At 40.9% G+C, this 18,731-nt stretch overlaps 1 protein-coding gene and 1 pseudogene across 2 annotated transcripts in view; one reads left to right on the top strand and one right to left on the bottom strand.

Moving 5' to 3' along the window:
• SRPX (sushi repeat containing protein X-linked) overlaps window positions 1–18,731 on the top strand; it is a 138,465-nt gene that overhangs the window by 93,829 nt on the left and 25,905 nt on the right. For both annotated transcript variants that reach the window (XM_065915539.1, XM_065915540.1), the window contains one exon: window positions 17,865–17,986. In XM_065915539.1, coding sequence (XP_065771611.1) covers window positions 17,865–17,986 — 122 coding nt within the window. The remainder of the gene's footprint in view (window positions 1–17,864; window positions 17,987–18,731) is intronic.
• Window positions 6,198–16,652, bottom strand: LOC136153800 (peptidyl-prolyl cis-trans isomerase D pseudogene; annotated as a pseudogene).

Raw genomic sequence — 18,731 nt, 5'->3', positions numbered from 1 at the left:
GGCCCGACCATTTCATTCAAAAGCAAAGGCTAGATTCAGTTCTTAATCCATTTCCTGGGAACTTCAGGAACTGGCACTTCAGAACTCCCACCATTCATTTCTGGGTCTGGGCTATAACCTGATTAGCAATGACACCCTAGAGCTAACCCAATTGTTTTCCAAATAATGAGGTTTGTTTGTCTTCACTAATAAGCCTAACTGACATGCTGTTCAGGTTCAGCCAAAGAACAAATTGTCTTTGCTGAACCCGGCCAGGATATGCCTGGGAGGGAGGCCATCTATCTGTTGTTTACCCAGAAGGCTGACTCAAGAACTGAGAAGAGTCCAGGGGCCCTCAGGCCCCACATGCCACCTCAGGGAGCTTCCCCAGCTCCCACAGAGCTCCTCAGAGGGGGGTTGAGCATCTTTCAGAAAAGCAGTTCTCTGAACCATGGTCGATGGACTAGCTGTGTCAGCCTGGGAGCTTGTTAGGAATGCAAATTCTCAAGCCCCCACCCAAGACACACTGGATCAGAAACTACCTGTTAACAAGCCCTCCAGGTGACTCCTAAGAACTTCAGAGTTGGGGGGGGGGGGGTGGCTTTTCTAGGAAATGTGCCCTTCTGAGCTGTGTAAGTTTTGTAGCTGCAAAATGAGGCAGCCAGTGTCTTTTGGGAGGGGAAAAAAAGCCAGAAACTGAAAGGATTGGATTAGAACTTGCTTGATTTTTGTCCTGAAGCATGTTGTCAATAAGAGTGGCCAGTCTGATTGAAGAGGTGGGATGCTGTGCTGGGTCGTAGACGTGGTGTTGCATATTTTGGGAGATCACCCAGGTGGTGCTAGTGGTAAAGAATCTGCCTGCCAACGCAGGAGACGCAAGAGATGTGGGTTCAATCCCTGAGTTGGGAAGATCCCCTGGAAAAGGAAATGGCAACCCACTCTAGTATCCTTGCCTGGAGAATCCCATGGACAGAAGAGTCTGGCGGGCTGTAGTTCATGGGTTCACAGAGTCAGACACAACTGAGTGCATGCTTGTGCGCGTGCGCGTGTGCACACACACACACACACACACACACACACACACACACACACACACAACAGTAAACAGAACTAGATGTTTGGAACAATCTTGGTTTAATCAAAGGCTATAATTTAACTTTTCAGCTTTAAAGCTGACATTGAATAATAAAACTGTTCATTCTCCACTTGTACTTGGACTTCCCATGAACTCTGAAGAGCCATATAAAAAGTTTGGGGCTCCCTTGATAGGAACCTAATTTATCTCGTCTTTACCCCCAATCCCTGCCACCTGACCTCCACCTTATGTCCCCTTGTCCCAGCGAGGGGCTTGCTCTTGGGGTAGCACAAGGCGACAACACTCCATCGGGTGGGGAACTGGCCTTGCACGCTCTATCCCATAACTGTACATTTCCTGACCTCCTCTTATTTCCATGGAAAAATAAAAAAGACAAACAACTTGCTTTTTCTCTGTTGGGCAAACTATGGCATTTGTAAGTAAAATTGTATTGAAGCGCAGCCAGGGCTTGCTCATTTGTGCATTCTTTCTGGCTGCTTTAGCATCGCAGTGGCACCATGGAATAGCATCTAATGGCACCATTAGAACAGAGACCAGCCAGCCCCATGGAACCTACGATCTTTACTCTCTGGCCCTGTACACAAAATGTTTGCTGGCCCCTTCCCTAGTCTAGCCCACTCCTTCAGGTACTTGCTAAGTTACTAATCAACTAGTTGGTTAAGATCCTTGATATCAAGGTATTGATATGTGACCTCCCCCTTCCAGCATATTTACATTGGCATTTTAAGCAGAGCCTTCAAAGAAAGGTTTGATTGGCTTATGTGATTGTTAGAATAAGAAAAATGTAATTTCTACCTTTTTTTTTTACACTCTTCTACCACTTCTATCATCCCATACAGAGATATTTCAGTGAAACTGTAATAAAAACTTGGTGTTCTCATACCTAAGGATTTTAAACTTTCTTTCTCCCATTTAGTCATCATTTATCTTAAATTACTTTTTTGTTTCCTTATTGCTACTGCTGCTACTGATGAGGCTTCCTGGCATGTGGTTGAGCAGGTCATGGTTCTTGCCAAGGACCAGCTCAGAGGACTGGAACATTTTCTTTTTTAAAAAAAATGAGGTATGATGGACATCTAACATACTAGTTTCAGGTGGACAACATAATGACCTAATATTTGTGTATATTGCAAAATGATCATAACAGTAGTCCATTTAACATCCATCACCATACATAGTTACTAAAAATGGTTTTCTTGCGATAAAACCTTTCAGATCCACTCTCCTAGCTACTCTCAAATATACAATACAGTTTTATTAACTAGAGTCACCAGGCTGTATATTACATCCCCATAAGTTTTTCATTTTATTACTAGCAATTTGTACCTTTTGACCCCCTTCACCCATTTTGCCCAACTCCCAGCCCCCACTTTTGGAAAACAATCTGTTCTCTATATTCATGAACTCAGTTTGTTTTAGTTCTTTGGCTTTTTAAGATCCCACATGTAAGAGAGATCATATGATATTTATCTTTTTCTCTTTGACTTACTTAACATAATGCCCTCAAGGTATATCCACATTGCAAATGGCAAGAGTTCATTCCTTTTTGTGGCAGCGGAGATACACTTCCTCAGTCTGGGTAGTGAACTTCTCACATAAAAGGGGCAGCCTCATTCCAGCTGCCAAGTTGTACTTACTCAGTGAGAATGCCATCTGCTAAGGACCTACAGAACTTTTTTATTTGTGACTTGCCGACTAAATCAAATCAGAGGGGAGCAGCCTTTCCAAATGATCAATCAAAAATAAAATGCACCTTTTTAGTCTGGTATTTCCCCTCGTCTCGTTTGTTTTGCATTTCAGTGAACATTTATTGGGGCTTCTCTGGTGGCTCAGTGGTAAAGAATCTGCCTGTCAATGCAGGAGATCTGGCTCGATCCCTGGGTCAGGAAGATCCCCCAGAGAAGGAAATGGCAACCCACTCCAGTATTCTTGCCTGGAGAATCCTATGGATAGAGGAGTCTGGCAGGCTGCAGTCCATGGGAGTCACAAGAGTCAGACAACTTAGTGTCGAAGCCTTAGTGACTAAACAAGAACAAATATTGCATTTTATATATTACATTTTCTTCATCCATTCGTCCATCTAGGGACATTGAAGTTGTTTCCATAGCTTGACTATTGAAAATAATGCTGCAGAGAACATGGGGGTGCTTATATCTTTTCAAGTTAAGTATTTTTCTTTGGATAAATATGCAGAAGTAGAATTTCTGGATCATGTGGTAGTTCTATTTTTAATTTTTTTGAGGAACTGCCTTTGTTTGCCCTAGTGGCTGCACCCATTTACATTCCCACCAACAGTACATCAGTTCAGTTCAGTCACTCAGTCATGTCTGACTCTTTGTGACCCCATGGACTGCAGCATGCCAGGCTTCCCTGTCCATCACCAACTCCCAAAGCTTACTCAAATTCATGTCCAGTGAGTTGGTGATGCCATCCAACCATCTTCATCCTCTGTCATCCCCTTCTCCTCCCACGTTCCATCTTTCCCAGCATCAGGGTCTTTTCCAATGAGTCAGTTCTTTGCATCAGGTGGCCAAAGTATTGGCGTTTCAGCTTCAGCATCAATCCTTCCAATGAATATTCAGGACTGATTTCCTTTAGGATGGACTGGTTGGATCTCCTTGCTGTCCAAAGAACTCTCAAGAGTCTTCTCCAACACCACAGTTCAAAAGCATCCATTCTTCAGCGCTCAGCTTTCTTTATAGTCCATCTCTCACATCCACACATGACTACTGGAAAAATCAAAGCTTTTGACTACATGGACCTTGGTTGGCAAAGTAATATCTCTGCTTTTTAATATGCTGTCTAGGTTGGTGATAACTTTTCTTCCAAGGAGCAAGCAGCTTTTAATTTCATGGCTGCAGTCACTATTTTCGGTGATTTTGGAGCCCCCCACAATAAAGTCTGCCGCTATTTCCATTGTTTCCCCATCTATTTGCCATGAAGTGATGGGACCAGATGCCATGATCTTAGTTTTCTGAACGTTGTGTTTTAAGCCAACTTTTTCACTCTCCTCTTTCACTTTCATCAAGAGGCTCTTTAGTTCCTCTTCACTTTCTGCCATAAGGGTGGTGTCATCTGCATATCTGAGGTTATTGATATTTCTCCCCACAATCTTGATTCCAGCTTGCACTTCTTCCAGCCCAGCGTTTCTCATGATGTACTTTGCATATAAATTAAATAAGCAGGGTGACAATATACAGCCTTGATGTGCTCCTTTCCCGATTTGGAACCTGTCTGTTGTTCGTGTCCAGTTCTAACTGTTGCTTCCTGACCTGTATACAGATTTCTCAGGAGGCAGGTCAGGTGGTCTGGTATTCGCATCTCTTGAAGAATATTCCACAGTTATTGTGATCCACACAGTCAAAGGCTTTGGCATAGTCAATAAAACAAAAGTAGATGTTTTTCTGGAACTCTCTTGCTTTTTCGGTGATCAAACGGATATTGGCAATTTGATCTCTGGTTCCTCTGCCTTTTCTAAATCCAGCTTGAGCATTTGGAAGTTCACATACTGTTGAAGCCTGGCTTGGAGAATTTTGAGCATTACTTTGCTAGTGTGTGAGATGAGTGCAATTGTGCAGTAGTTTGAGAATTTTCTTGGGCATTGCCTTTCTTTGGAATTGGGATGAAAACTGACGATTTTAGTCCTGTGGCCACTGCTGAGTTTTCCTTATTTTCTGGTATATTGAGTGCAGCACTTTCACAGCATCATCTTTTAGGATTTGATAGCTCAGCTGGAATTCTATCACTTCCACTAGCTTTGGTTTTTAGTTATGGTTCCTAAGGCCCACTTGACTTCATATTCCAGGATGTCTGACTCTAGGTGAGTGATCACACCATCGTGGTTATCAGTATATAAACTTTTCCTTTTCTGTATGTCCTCAACAGCATTTGTTATGTGTCTTTTTCTTTCCCCCTTTTGTAGCACTGGTTTATTAAGAGTGAATCCCTATCAGTATTTGTAGACTATCAGTAGTCATGTATGGATGTGAGAGTTCAACTCTAAAGAAAGCTGAGCACTGAAGAATTGATGCTTCTGAACTGTGGTATTGGAGAAGACTCTTGAGAGTCCCTTCGACTGCAAGGAGATCCAACCAGTCCATCCTAAAGGAAATCAGTCCTGAATATTCATTGGAAGGACTGATGCTGAAGCTGAAACGCCAATATTTTGGCCACCTGATGCGAAAAACTGACTCGCTGGAAAAGACCCTGATGCTGGGAAAGATGGAAGGTGGGAGGAGAAGGGGACGACAGAGGATGAGATGGATGGCATCACTGACTCAACAAACATGAGTTTGAGTAAGCTCTGGGAATTGGTGATGGACAGAGAGGCCTGGCATGCTGCAGTCCATGGGGTCGCCAAGAGTCGGACATGACTCTGTGACTGAACTGAACTGAAACAATGGGGAACTGAAGCATCAAAGCAGACACATTAAGAATCATACATAATAGATAAAACCCTTAAATTTTTTATTCCCCTTATTATTTATTTGCTTAAGTAATTCAACGCATACTAATAGCTTAAGGTGAAAGGTGTCGGATTCGTGATCTCCAAAGAAGATTTAGCTTTGGGACCAGGGACCAGGCTTGATCACTCAAGAGCTTTTGTGTAGCAGAGTTTTATTAAAGTATGAAAAGAGACAGAGAAAGCTTCTGACACAGACATCAGAGGGGAACAGAGAGTGCCCCCCTTGCTAGTCTTAGCAAGGGGGTTATATACTTTTTTAATTGATTATTGCAGCAAATCAAAAGAAGGTCTCAAGGTTGTAAAGGTGTTACCAGACCCACTCCCACAATATACACTTTAAGATAACAGGATTAGAACTAACAATAGAAAGATTTTACCAGAGCTACTGCCATAATATACATTTTAAAATGACAGGATTAGCCGGAAGGTTCTCAAAAGGGAGAAACATGTCCTCAAGCAGGACATATTGTTATATAATCATTGGTACAGAGTTTAAGGGAAAACATATCCTTGAGCAAGATGAGTTGTTTTGTTGTATAATCATCTGCTCTGGGCTTAAAGAAAAAACTCTTTGTCCTTTTCTCCTCCTTGAGAACTCCAGACCCCTTTTTCCTCCTCAGGACTTCTTATCAGCCTACCTAGGAACTGACTCAATACTTAACCAAAACTGAATTCCTTATGAAACATTTCTGCATAGGCTGCAGAGCAGTCTGTCTTTCTGTGCCTTTGTCTTTTGTTTGACTCCCAGCAGTTCTGCCTGAATAGCTCTATCTTCTGGTGCCATCTCCTGGGCTTTCTTAAAGTCAGTCAATGCTTGATCATATTCCTTGAATTCTGGCCACCCTTGTGCTCTTTGGTACAGTGCCTTGGTGTTTGCCAAGTCTGTTTCAAGGACCTCCAAGCAACTGTCAACCACTCCCTGCCAATCAGACATTTTCAGTGGACATCTTCAGTTTGTAAGCTCCAATACTCAGCACATAGCTTAAAGCAACAGGCTGCAGCTTTGATCCACATGCTTTCTCACTTGCAACCTTTGTGCCTTCCACATACCTTAAAACTTTGGTGTATTTTTTTTTTTTAATGGCCATCTCAGTTCTGGGATTCGAATAAAGAATTTCAGTGTTTTTTAAGTATTCTGTTATTGATAAAATTTCATCTACATCTTTTAAATCTATATCTGCATCCTCAGAAATCTCGATGACTGTCACCAGAACTATCTCGGGGGAATATTCCCTAATCATCCCCTTCCTTTAGTTCTCTGCATTCTGCAATAATGCACAATTTGGCAGTTTTTTCACCTTTCATCTCCACATTTTCCCAAATCCTTGCCACACCCATTCCTTTCATCACCTGCCCAAACATCATGTGTTTCCCATGAGTGAGGAGTCGGAACTGTCATGATGAAGAACTGATAATCGCTTGTCTTACAGCCTGCATTTGCCAGGCTCAGTAATTCCCCTTATTATGGTGATAATGGAAGTTTTCGTCTTCAAATTTTTCATCATAAATATTTTGTCCACCTATCCCATTCTAATTGGAGAAGTCTCCACCCTGAATCATAAATTTCTTGATTTGATGAAAAGGGCATCCTTTCAATTTCACCACTTCCCTGGTGGCTCAGATGGTAAAACATCTGCCTACAATCTGGGAGACCCAGGTTCGATCCCTGGGTCGGGAAGATCCCCTGGAGAAGGAAATGGCAACCCACTCCAGTACTCTTGCCTGGAAAGTCCCATGGGTGGAGGAGCCTGGTGGGCTACAGTCCATGGGGTCACAAAGAGTCGGACACGACTGAGCGACTATTTTTTTTCTTCAAATAGAGAGGTTTCCCATTAGTTAGTCCAATGCCTGTTTCTCCTGTACGTGACTGCTAAGCCACTTCAGTCATGTCCACCTCTTTGCCACCCCATGAACTGTAGCCCACCAGGCTCCTCTGTCCATGGGATTTTCTAGGCAGGAGTACTGGAGTAGGTTGCCATTTCCTTCTCCAGGGAAATCCTCCTCACCCAGGGATTGAACTCACATCTCTTATGTCTCCTGCACTGGCAGGAGTTCTTTACCACTACCACCACCTGGGTTAGTGTTCTGTACACAATTTTCCGGTACACAATGCATGAAAAATTTCTGCAGTTTTGAGCATAATATCTGCAAGCAATTTCAAGGCAATTAGACCATCTCGTTCCCCTCCAATATCCAGATTCAAGATGACTAGAGGGTTGCTGGGGTTGGAGTGCTTAGCTGGGGTGAGGAGGAGACGAGTGCAACATTGTGGCCCAAAGACACTAGTTGCAAGTGACTCAGAGCACTGCATGGCCACAGCACAGCATGCTGCATCTATGTAGACCAGCTGCACTGTTATGTGTCTCTTTAATCATGGCCCTTCTAATAGGCATTTGGTGTTGTCTCATGGTTTTGATTTGCTTTTTAATGACTAGTGATATTGAGCATCTTTTCATGTATCTGTTGGCCTTTCATATATTTTCTTTGGAGAAATGTCTATTCAGGCCTTTTGACCATTTTAAAATTGAATTATTTATTTGCTGTTGAGTTAAATGAGTTCTTTAGAGATTCTGGATATTAATCCCTTATCAGATAAATGGCTCGCTCGCAAGTGTTTTTTGTCCCCATTTTGTAGGTTGTCTTTATACTTGTTGATAGTTTCTCTTACTGTGCAGAAGCTTCTTAGTTTCATGTAATCCCACTTGTTTCTTTGGTTGGTTTGTTTTTTCATTTTGTTGCTGGTGCTTAAGGTGTCATATCCAAAAATCATTGCCACGAGCTATATCAAGGAGCTCTTTTTCCTGTTTTTTCTTCTAGGAATTTCATAGTTTCCTATCTTCTATTTAAGTCTCTAATCCATTTCAAGTTCATTTTTGTAAGTAGTATAACCTAAGGTGTTAGTTTCTTCAGCACTAGTTGTTAAAAAGACTGACTTTTCCCTATTGAGTATTCTTGACTCTTTTGTCAAATACAAGTTGATTATATATCCTTATTTCTGGGCTCCCAATTCTGTCCCATTTGGTTTTTTTTTTGGGGGGGGGACCTGTTTTTATGCCAGTACTATACTGTTTGAATTACCATAGCTTTATAGTATAGCTTGCAATAAGAAAATGTGATGCCTCCTGCATTGTTTTATTCTCTGAGGATTGCTTGGCTATTTAGGGGTCTTTTGTAGTTCTGTACAAACTGCAGGATTGTTCTCCCCCCACCACTTAGGTAAAAATGCTATTATGCTATTAGATTCTTTCAGCTTTCTATCATTGAGTATGATGTTAGCTGTAGGCTAGTCATATATGACCTTTATTATGTTTAGGTACTTTCTTTCTATACCAAAAACTTTTTTAAAAAAATCGTAAACATAAGTTGAATTTTGTCAAATGCTTTTTCTCCATATATTGGGGTGATTTTTTCATTCTTTTAATCTGACATATCACATTGATTTTGTGTCTGTTGAGCCATCCTGCATTCTAGATGAAATTCCACTTGGTCATGCTGAGTTATCCTTGTAATGTGCTGCTGAATTCAGCTTGCTAGTTTTTTGAGAAATTTTGCATCCATATTAATCAGGAATATTGATCTGTATTTTTCTGATAGTGTCTTTTTCTGGCTTTGCTATCAGGGTAATGCTGACCTCATAAAATGAGTTTGGAAATGTTTCTTCCTTTTCTACTTTTTTCGGAAGGGTTTCAAGGTTACCATCAATTCTTTACAAACATTCTTTAAATGTTTGGTAACATTCATTAGTGAGGCTATCTGGTCCTGGGCTTTACTTCATTGGGAGATTTTTTTAGTTTTTTTTTAAAATTATTTTATTGATTTAATCTCCTTACTAGTAATTAATCTATTCAGACTTTCCATTCCTTCATGATTCACTCTTGATTGTTTTTGTGTTTCTAATAATTTTTCCACTTCTAGATTGTCGAATTATTGGCATAGAGCTGTTCATAATAGCCTCTTATGAACTTTGTATTTTTGTTGTATCAGTTGTAATGTCTCCTTTGACATTTACAATCTTGTTGATTTAGTTTCTTCCTTAGTTTAACTAAAGGAGTGTCAATTTTATCTTTCAGAGAACCAGATCTTAGTTAGGTTAATTTTTTCTACTGTTTTTCTGTTCTCAGTTTCATTTATTTATGCTCTAATCTTTATTTCCTTCCCTCTGCTAATTATGGGCTCAGTTTCTTTTTCTAGCTCCTTAAGGCATAATTAGGTTGTTAATTTGGGAAATTTCTTGCTTTTTAATGTTGATTTTTATTGTTGTGCACTTAAGTTTTTGTATGTTGTCTCCATTTTTGTGTCAAGATACTTTATTTCCCCTTTGATTTCTTCCTGATCCATATGTTATTCAGGAGAGTGTTGTTTAATTTCCATGTATTCATGAATTTTCAGTTTCCTCTTGTTATTGATTTCCTATTTTGTACCATTGTAGCCAGAGAGGATACTTGGTATAATTTCAGTCTTCTTAAATTTTTTAAGACTTGTTTATTTAGTGGCCTAACATATGGTCTAGAGAAGGAAATGGCAACCCACTCCAGTATTCTTGCCAGGAGAATCCTGTGGACGGAGGAGCCTGGTGGGCTGCTGTCCATGGGGTTGCACAGAGTCGGACACGACTAAAGTGACTTAGCTTGCATGCATGCATTGGAGAAGGAAATGGCAACCCACTCCAGTATTCTTGCCTAGAGAATCCCAGGGACAGAAGAGCCTGGTGGGCTGCGGTCTATGGGGTCACACAAAGTCGGACACGACTGAAGTGACTTAGCAGCAGCAGCAACAGCAACATACCTGGTCTGTTCTAGAAAGTGTTTCATGTGCACTTGAGAAGAATGTGTATTCTGCTGATGTTGGATAGATTATTCTGTGTATGTTTGTTTGGTATATTTGGTCTATGCGTGCTAACTTGCTTCAGTCATGTCTGACTCCTTTTGAGCCTATGGACTATAGCCTGCCAGGATCCTCTGTCCATGGGATTCTCCAGGCAAGAATACTGGAGTGGATTGCCATGCCCTCTTCCAGGGGATCTTTCTGACCAGGCATCAAACCCAAGTCTCTTATGTCTCCTGCATTGGCAGATGAGTTTGTTACCACTAGTGCTAGCTGGGAAGCCCCTTTTGGTCTATAGAGTTGTTCAAATTTGCTGTTTCTTTATTGATTCTCTCTAGATGATCTATCCATTGTTGAGAGTGGGGTATTAAAGTCCTGTTTATTTCTTCTTTTAGGTCTATCAGTTTTTGCTTTATGAATTTCAGTTTTCCAACATTGGACACATAAATATGACCATTATAACTTTTTGATGTATTGATCCTATCATCATTATACCTTCTTTGTTTCCTTTTACCATTTTTAAAATTAAAGCCTATTTTGTTTGATATAACTACTCCTGACTTTTTTAGGTTGTTTGCTTAAAATATTTTTCCATCCCTTTACATTGCCTTTGTATGTCTTGAAGGCCAAAATGATTCTTGCAGTGAGCATATCATTGGATCTTTTATAAAAATCCATTCTCATTTGGAGAACTGGATCTATTTACATTTAAAGTTATTATCGATAAATAAGATACTGCCATTTTGTTAATTGTTTTCTGGTTGTTTTATAGATCAGCTGTTTCTTCTTTTCTTCAATTGTGTTTTGATGTTGTGTGGTATTAGTATGCTTTGACTTTATCATACTTTTTTGTAATTCAGGTTTTTCCCTTCTTGTTACCATATGAGCATGCACTTTAAGTCACTTCAGTCATGTCTGATTCTTTGTGACCCTATAGACTATAGCCCATCAGGCTTCTCTGTCCATGTGATTCTCCAGGCAAAAACACTGGAGTGGGTTCCATGTCCTCCTTTAGGGGATCTTTCCAACCCAGGGATCAAACCCACATCTCTTACGTCTCCTGCATTGGCAGGCAGGTTCTTTACCACTAGCACCACCTGGGGACTGTTACCATGAGGCTTACATTTTTTAAAAAAACTTAAAATTATAACACACTATTTTAAACTAATACCAACTTAATTTCAATCAAGTCCTAAGCTTTATACTTTAAATTATACTCCCTTCCCATTTTAGGTTATTGATGTTACAATTGACATAGGTTTTAATATTATATACTTCATCACTTTATTTTTTTTTACTACTGTAAAGTAGTTTATTGTTTCCTCCCCAATAGCACAAACTCCAAAAAACACCCATGCCAATTACAAAAATAAATGATAGTTTTATACTATTAGTAACACACCATAGATTGATAGGCAGTAGAGAAAAAAGGACTCGTTTCTCAAAGATTCATCCACCTGTTGAGCTTGGTGATACATTTCCTTCACTCCAGCTGCAACTTGGTTAATTTTTTTTTCTTATTTTCCATTTATCTTCATTAGTTGGAGGCTAACTTCATAACTTTAATATTGTATACCTCAGATTATTGTAATGTTAGTTATTTTTACCATGTTAGGTATATCTACTCTTTTTCAAATTCTTTTTCCACTTAGGTTATTACAAAAAATTGAGCAGAGTTCCCTGGGCTATACAATAGGTTCTTGTTGATTATATATTTTAAACATAGCAGTGTGTACCTGTCAAACCCTCACTCTCTCCCCTCCCCACCCTTCACCCTGATAACCATAAGTTCATTCTCTGAGTCTGCTTCTGCTTTGTATATTAAGTTCATTTGTGTCATTTTTTAAGATTCTGCATATGAGTGATGTCATGTATTTGTCTTTCTCTTTCTGACTTACTATGATGAACTCCAGGTCCATCCATGTTTCTGCAAATGGCATTATTTCATTCTTTTTATGCCTGAATATTCTGTTGTATATATGTACCACATCTTCTTTATACATTCATCAAAGGACATTTAGGTTACTTCCATGTCTTGGATATTGTAGACAGTGCTGCAATGAACATTGTGGTGTGTGTATCCTTTTAAACCATGTTTTTCTTTGGGTGTATGCCCAGGAGTATCACTAGTTTTAGTTTTTTAAGAAACCTCCACACTTTTCTCCATAATCCCTGTACCAATTTAAATTCCCACCAACAGTGTAGGAAGTTTCCATTTTCTCCACACTCTCTCTAGCATTTATTATTTGTAGACTTTTTATTCCTAGATTTTTTTAAGAGCTTCCATACAGTTCTCCATAGTGGCTGTGTCAATTTACATTCCCACCAACAGTACAAGAGGGTTCCCTTTTCTCCACATCTTCTCTAGCATTTATTGTTTGTAAATTTTTTTGATGGTGGCCATTTTGATCAGTGTGAGGTGATACCTCGCTATAGTTTTGATCTGCATTTTTATAGTAATGAGCAATGTTGAGCATCTTTTCATGTGTTTATTAACCATCCGAATGTCTTTGGAGAAATGTCTGTTTAGGTCTTCTACCCATTTTTTGATTGTGCTGTTTGTTTTTTCTATATTGAGTTGTATGAGCTGTTTGTTATTTTGAATATTAATCCCTTGTCAGTTAGCCTTGTTTGCAAATATTTTTTCCCATTCTGTAGGTTGTCTTTTCATTTTGCTGGTGTTTTCCTTTGCTGCACAAAAGCTTATAAATTGGATTAGATTCTCTTTGTTTATTTTTGCTTTTATTTCTTTTGCCTTGGGAGACTGATCTAAGAAAACATTGCTATGATCTATGTCGAAGGAGGTGCACTTGAGAAGATTGTGTTTTCTGCTGCTTTTGGATGAAATACTAACATGAATATCAATTCCATCTGGTCTAATGTGTCATTTAAGGCCTGGATTTCCTTATTGATTTTCTGTCTGGATAATCTATCCATTGATGAAAGTGGGGTGTGACAGTCCCCCACTATTATTGTGTTACTGTCAATTTCTCCTTTTATGTCTATTAGTATTTGCCTTATATATTGAGGTGCTCCCTATCTGTGCATCCATTCTTTTTCTGAGATCTTGAATTATCTTTACCGTCATTACTCTGAATTGTTTTCCAGTCAGATTGCCTGTCTCCATTTCACTTATTTGTTCTTCTGGAGTTCTATCTTGTTCATTCATCTGGGACATATACCTCTGCTGTCTCATTTTATCTAATTTTCTGATTTTAGTTTCCACTCTGCAGGCTACAGTCTGTAGTTCTTCCTGCTTCTGTCTGTCCGCTTATGAATGAGGCAGTCTAAGAGGCTTGTGCAGGCTTCCTGGTGGGAGGGATTAGTTCCTGCCCACTGCTAGGTAGAGCTAGGTCTTGTCTATCTCCTAGGCAAGGGTCATGTCCACGGGTGTGGTTAGCAGGCAACTGTGTGCTCAGAATGACTTAAAATTGTCTCACGAGTGGGGCTGTTTTCCTGTCCTGTTGGTTGTTTAGCTTGAGGCATCTCAGCACTGGAGCCTACAGTCTGTTGGGTGGGTCCTGTCTTGATGAGAAAACGGTGGCCTCCAGCAGGGCTCATGCCAATGTGTATTCCCCAGAACTGTGGTGTGATTATCTGTCCCAAAAGTGAGCCACAGCTGCCTCCCCTAACCTCTGCAGGTGACCCTCCAATACAAGCAGGTAGGTCTGGCCCAGTCTCTTATGAGGTCACTGATTTCTTTTCTCTGGTTCCTGGTGTGCCAAAGACTTTGTGTGTGCCCTCCAAAGTGGAGTTTGTTTTCCCCAGTCCTATGGAATTCCTGTAATTAAACCCCACTGCCTTCAAAGCTAGAGGATTTGAAGGCTCCTCTTCCTGTTGCCAGACCCCCTAGCTGGGGAGCCTGATGTGGGGTTCAGATCTTCCAATCCTATGTACAACTTCTGTGGTGTAATTATTTTCCAGTTTGTGGCCTGCCCACCTGATGGCCAGGAGTAGTTGATTTAATCACTTTTGCAAGCATGCTCTCCTCCCCACCCCCCACCGCCTCCTACCATCTTGTAGCTCCTTCTTTGTCTTTGGATGTAGGGTATCTTTTTTGATGGGTTCTAGCACTTTTTTGTTGGTTGTTCAGAAGTTAGTTATTTTGGTGGTATCATCAAAAGAGGTGAGCTCACATCCTTCTACTCTGCCATCTTTTCTCTGTCTACCATGGTTATTTTTTAACTTTTAAATTAGAGCTGTAAGTGAATTACATACCACTATTATCATATTACAGAACCCAACTTTGACTAAGTTTCTCCCTTTGTGATGAGTTTTACACTGCCTTCTTATGTTCTTATGATGTTAGTTATCCTTTTATAGTTATTCCTCAGTACCTGCAGGGGATAGGTTGCAAGGCTTACTGTGGACCCCAAAATCTGTGGATGCTTACATCCCATTGTCAGTGCTCTGTACCTATGGGTTCCATATACATTGATCTTCTGGTTCTACACATAGTGTGTGGTCCATGGTTGGTTGAATTTGTGAATCTATAACTTGTGGATATGGAGGGCTGACTGTATTTCCACTCGAAGTCTTGTAAAGCAGGTCTAATGGTGATGAACTCTCTCAGCTTCTGTTTTTTTCAGAAAAGTATTTGTCTCTCTTTCATTTCTGTAGGGGAGCTTTACTGGATGTGGAATTTCTAGGGTTGACAGTTTTTCCTTCCAGTATTTTGACTATGTCATACCATTCTCCTCTGGTCTGAAAAATTTCCATTATTAAACCACTGGTAGTCTTATGGAGGTTCCCTTGTATTAACTTCTCTCTTTGGTCTTGTTGCTTTAAAAATTCTTTGTTTTTGTCTTTTGACAATTTAATTATAATATGTCCTGGTGTAACCTATTTGGGTTCAATCTATTTGGCATCCTTTGGACTTTTTGGATCTAGATGTCTAGTTCTCTCCCAAGGACTGGGAATTTTTCAGCCATTATTTACTGAAATACACTTTTTTCCCCTTTCCTCCTTCTAGAATTCCCAGAATGCAAATATTTTTCATTGTGTCCTATAAGTCCCTTAGGCTCTCGTCAATCTTTTTCATTATTTTTCCTTTTTGTTCCTCTGACTGGATAATTTCAAATGATCTATTTCCCAGGTTTCTTATTCTTCTGCATAGTTGAGTCTGCTTTTGAGGCTCTCTATTGAATTCGTCAGTTATTTTATTATTCAGCTGTATGATTTTTTTTCATGGTTTATATTTCTTTGTCAGACTCCTGTTCATTTTCCTAATTCCATTTAGTTGTCTGTTCTTATAGCTCTCAAAACCTCTTTAAGAGAAATTATTCTGAATTCTTTGAAAGTTCATAGCTATCTAATTTCTTAGGGTCAGTTATTGGCCCTTTATTAATTACATTTGGTGGTATCAGACATACTTGCTTTTTCATGATCCTTGATTCTTTTTATCGGTATTTGTTCATTTGAGTAAGTGATCTCCTTTTCCAGACAGTTCAGGTTTACTTTGGCAGAGACAATTCTTCACCAGTCAGCTCTGTTAGGTTTCTGGACATATTTGCTGGTAATGGCCTTGGGAAGGTGGGGCTTGCTACTAGGGTCTGTTTGGCTGAAGCTTCTGTTCAAGCTCTGAGCTTGGTGGCGGGGGTGTGCCATTGACTGAGAACAGCTGGGTAGGTCTGCCCTCTTGGTTCCCTGCCCAAATGCAGCTGTAGGATGTGCTTCATGAATTCCAGATTCTTCTCAGGCTTACTAGATGCTTTAGACTGGGTAATCTGCCCAGCTGTAGGTGTGACTATGAATTAGCTTCCCTCCTCTGGCAAAGCAGCAGGAAGGGACCCAGAGTTGGCATGGCTCATGGTCTGGGGACCCAAGTCAAACAAGAGTGTGCACTGAATATTTTGCCTAGGTGAGGATACCAGTTTTGCTCTGCAGACAAAGCTACATTCTGTGCTCTGTTCAAATGCACCATAAGCAGGGCTGTTGGATGGGTGATACAGCTTCCTGTGTGTTAGGCTTCAGTTCCTTGGTCAGGTGGTCTGAAGGAGTATTCAGTTATAAGTGAGGTTGTGAATGGTTTTCCATTCCTGGGCACAGTGGGAAAAGCACCTTCAATGCCACGGATGTTCTTAGTTTGTGACCTTGACTCAAGCTGACTCATGCATCGAGCTCCCTGGTTGGACAGGGCCACTTTCTTTGCTCTGGCTGCCATCAACTCTGCTCACCTGCCTCTCAGTTAAAAGTTGGTGGGTTGTACAGCTTCTAGGTATTCTCACCAACTCTTCCTGTCAGCTGGGGGCCACACTCCACAGCGGGTAAGGCAATGACCCGGGCCATGCCTGGGTGGCACTGGGAGGGCCCACTTCAGGCAACTCTCAAATTTTCCCAGATAGGCTTTCTGGTCTGGAAGGGACAGGAGCCTCGGTCTGTAGTGGATGAGGCTATGTATCACCTCCCCTGCCTGGGCATAGCAGGGGGACTGTCCAGAGGGAGAGCACAAAAACGGCATCCCTGGCCTGTATTCCCTGAGAGCCTCTCTGTAGGTCTCAAGATGTGTGCCAAGCCTGAAACCTGTCCTTAAGGCTGAAGATCCAGGAGAAAAACTGAGACCTCTTTCACAGAAACTGGGGGTGTATTTCAGTTGCTGTCTCTGCAATGGCCTGGAGGTGGTATCCCAACAAAAACTATTACAGTCACGTGTGACCCAGCATTGTAATCCCTTCCAGCCACCAGATCCAGGTCATCAAGTGATGTCCACTGGGTACAGGCGTGCATATGTGTTAGGTCACGTCAGTTGTGTGTGACTCTTTGCAACCCCATGGACTGTAGCTCACCAGCCTCCTCTGTCCATGCAATTTCCCAGGCAAGAATACTGGAGTGGTTAGCCATGCCTTCCTCTAGGGTATCTCCCCAACCCAGGGATCAAACCTGCATCTCTGTCTTTTAGGCCTACCTGCATTGGCAGGTGGGTTCTTTACCACTAATGCCACCTGGGAATTGGGTGGCAACCACCAAACTCAGGTCACCATTTGTTAAAAAAAAAAAAAAAAAAAAGAAAGCAAGCATGGCATCAGATGATGGTTGGAATGTCTTATCCTAGTTTTTTCACCATGTTAGTTGCCAGTGGGAGGAGGGGGCTCTTTGGGCTGGTGACTGCGAGGGGTGGAAGAATGGGCAGATAAGGGGACACTAGAAGTAATCTTTTGTCCTTGCAAATACAAATGAAAATCCTCTGGAAGTGGTCTTTGATACTTGTTAGGAAATTTGGCTCATGCAAAGTCTCACCCCATCTGGAAATACATACATTGCCATTTTGCTTAGGTTTTCAAAATCTCATTGCCAAGTCATTTCTGAATGATTCCTCTAGGAAGGTATTTGGGTTTTATAGCCATTAGTTTAACCCCAGTTTCTCAACAATCTTCAGGATAGTATGGAATGGGCAGAGAAACTTCCCCAAACAGAACAGCGCTGCTTCTGTCAGTCTATAGTTTGACATGGATTTTCTTTAGCTACACTAACACCTCCTGTCTTGGATTTTTTTTTTTCCAGCAAGCACAGTGTGGCCTGGATCTTCGACACATCACTGTAGTGGAGCTGGTAGGGGTGTTCCCGACTCTCATCGGCAGGATAGGAGCAAAGGTGATGCCTCCAGCCCTGGCCCTGCAACTCAGGTAGGGGGAAGTTCTCTTCTTAAATGTTATTACCTATAAATGTACTTTTTTCTGATCAGGGTCTCTGATTTCTGTCTATTGAGTCTTGATTCCAGGCAATGTTTCAGCACTTTTATTCTGGGAGTATTATAACCATGTTACTTGGCATGTGTCTGCTTATCCAAATATATGATGCAGAGGGTAATCACCAGGGTTCTTTCCCCCTCCAGGTATTTTTGCTTTGTGTTTAATTTTCCCTTGGTTGGAGAGGGCTGGAAAGGGGACAGAATACAAAAAGGGCCTTAAGCAATCTTTGGTCTTATTAAGAGGGCAGGCGTCCAGTTTAGCCTTTCCAGGCTTGGCGTCCTTTTCCTCCATGTTTCCAGGGCACTTGTCCATAGCCCCATTTTAACAACTATTTTATTTTAGTAACATATAATGCCAGAATCATGGTGTTTGGACTCTGAATAATGGTGCATTAAAAAAGCAAAAATTAGCAGCCAAAAGTTAATTTCAGAACAACCCAAACTTTTACTTGCGTCTTTTGACCACTGTGAAACGAACAATTAGCAAAAGCAAAGCTCCTTAAAATCTTCCGTTCTCATCTATCTCTTTCTCTCATGCTCTGCAAAGGAGTGGGTAGATCTCTGTTCCTATGGTCCCAAGCTATTGGTAGTTCCACTATTTTGTAGCATCCACATCCCAGAAGATATTACTTCCGGGTTGTACAAAGGAGGGGAAAGAGTGAAAAACAAATGCCATTTGT

This window comes from Muntiacus reevesi, chromosome X (assembly GCF_963930625.1).
Source record: "Muntiacus reevesi chromosome X, mMunRee1.1, whole genome shotgun sequence".
Taxonomy (NCBI): Eukaryota; Metazoa; Chordata; class Mammalia; order Artiodactyla; family Cervidae; genus Muntiacus; species Muntiacus reevesi.
The sequence above is the reverse complement of the archived record's forward strand: the minus strand, read 5'-3'. Positions and strand labels throughout refer to the sequence as shown.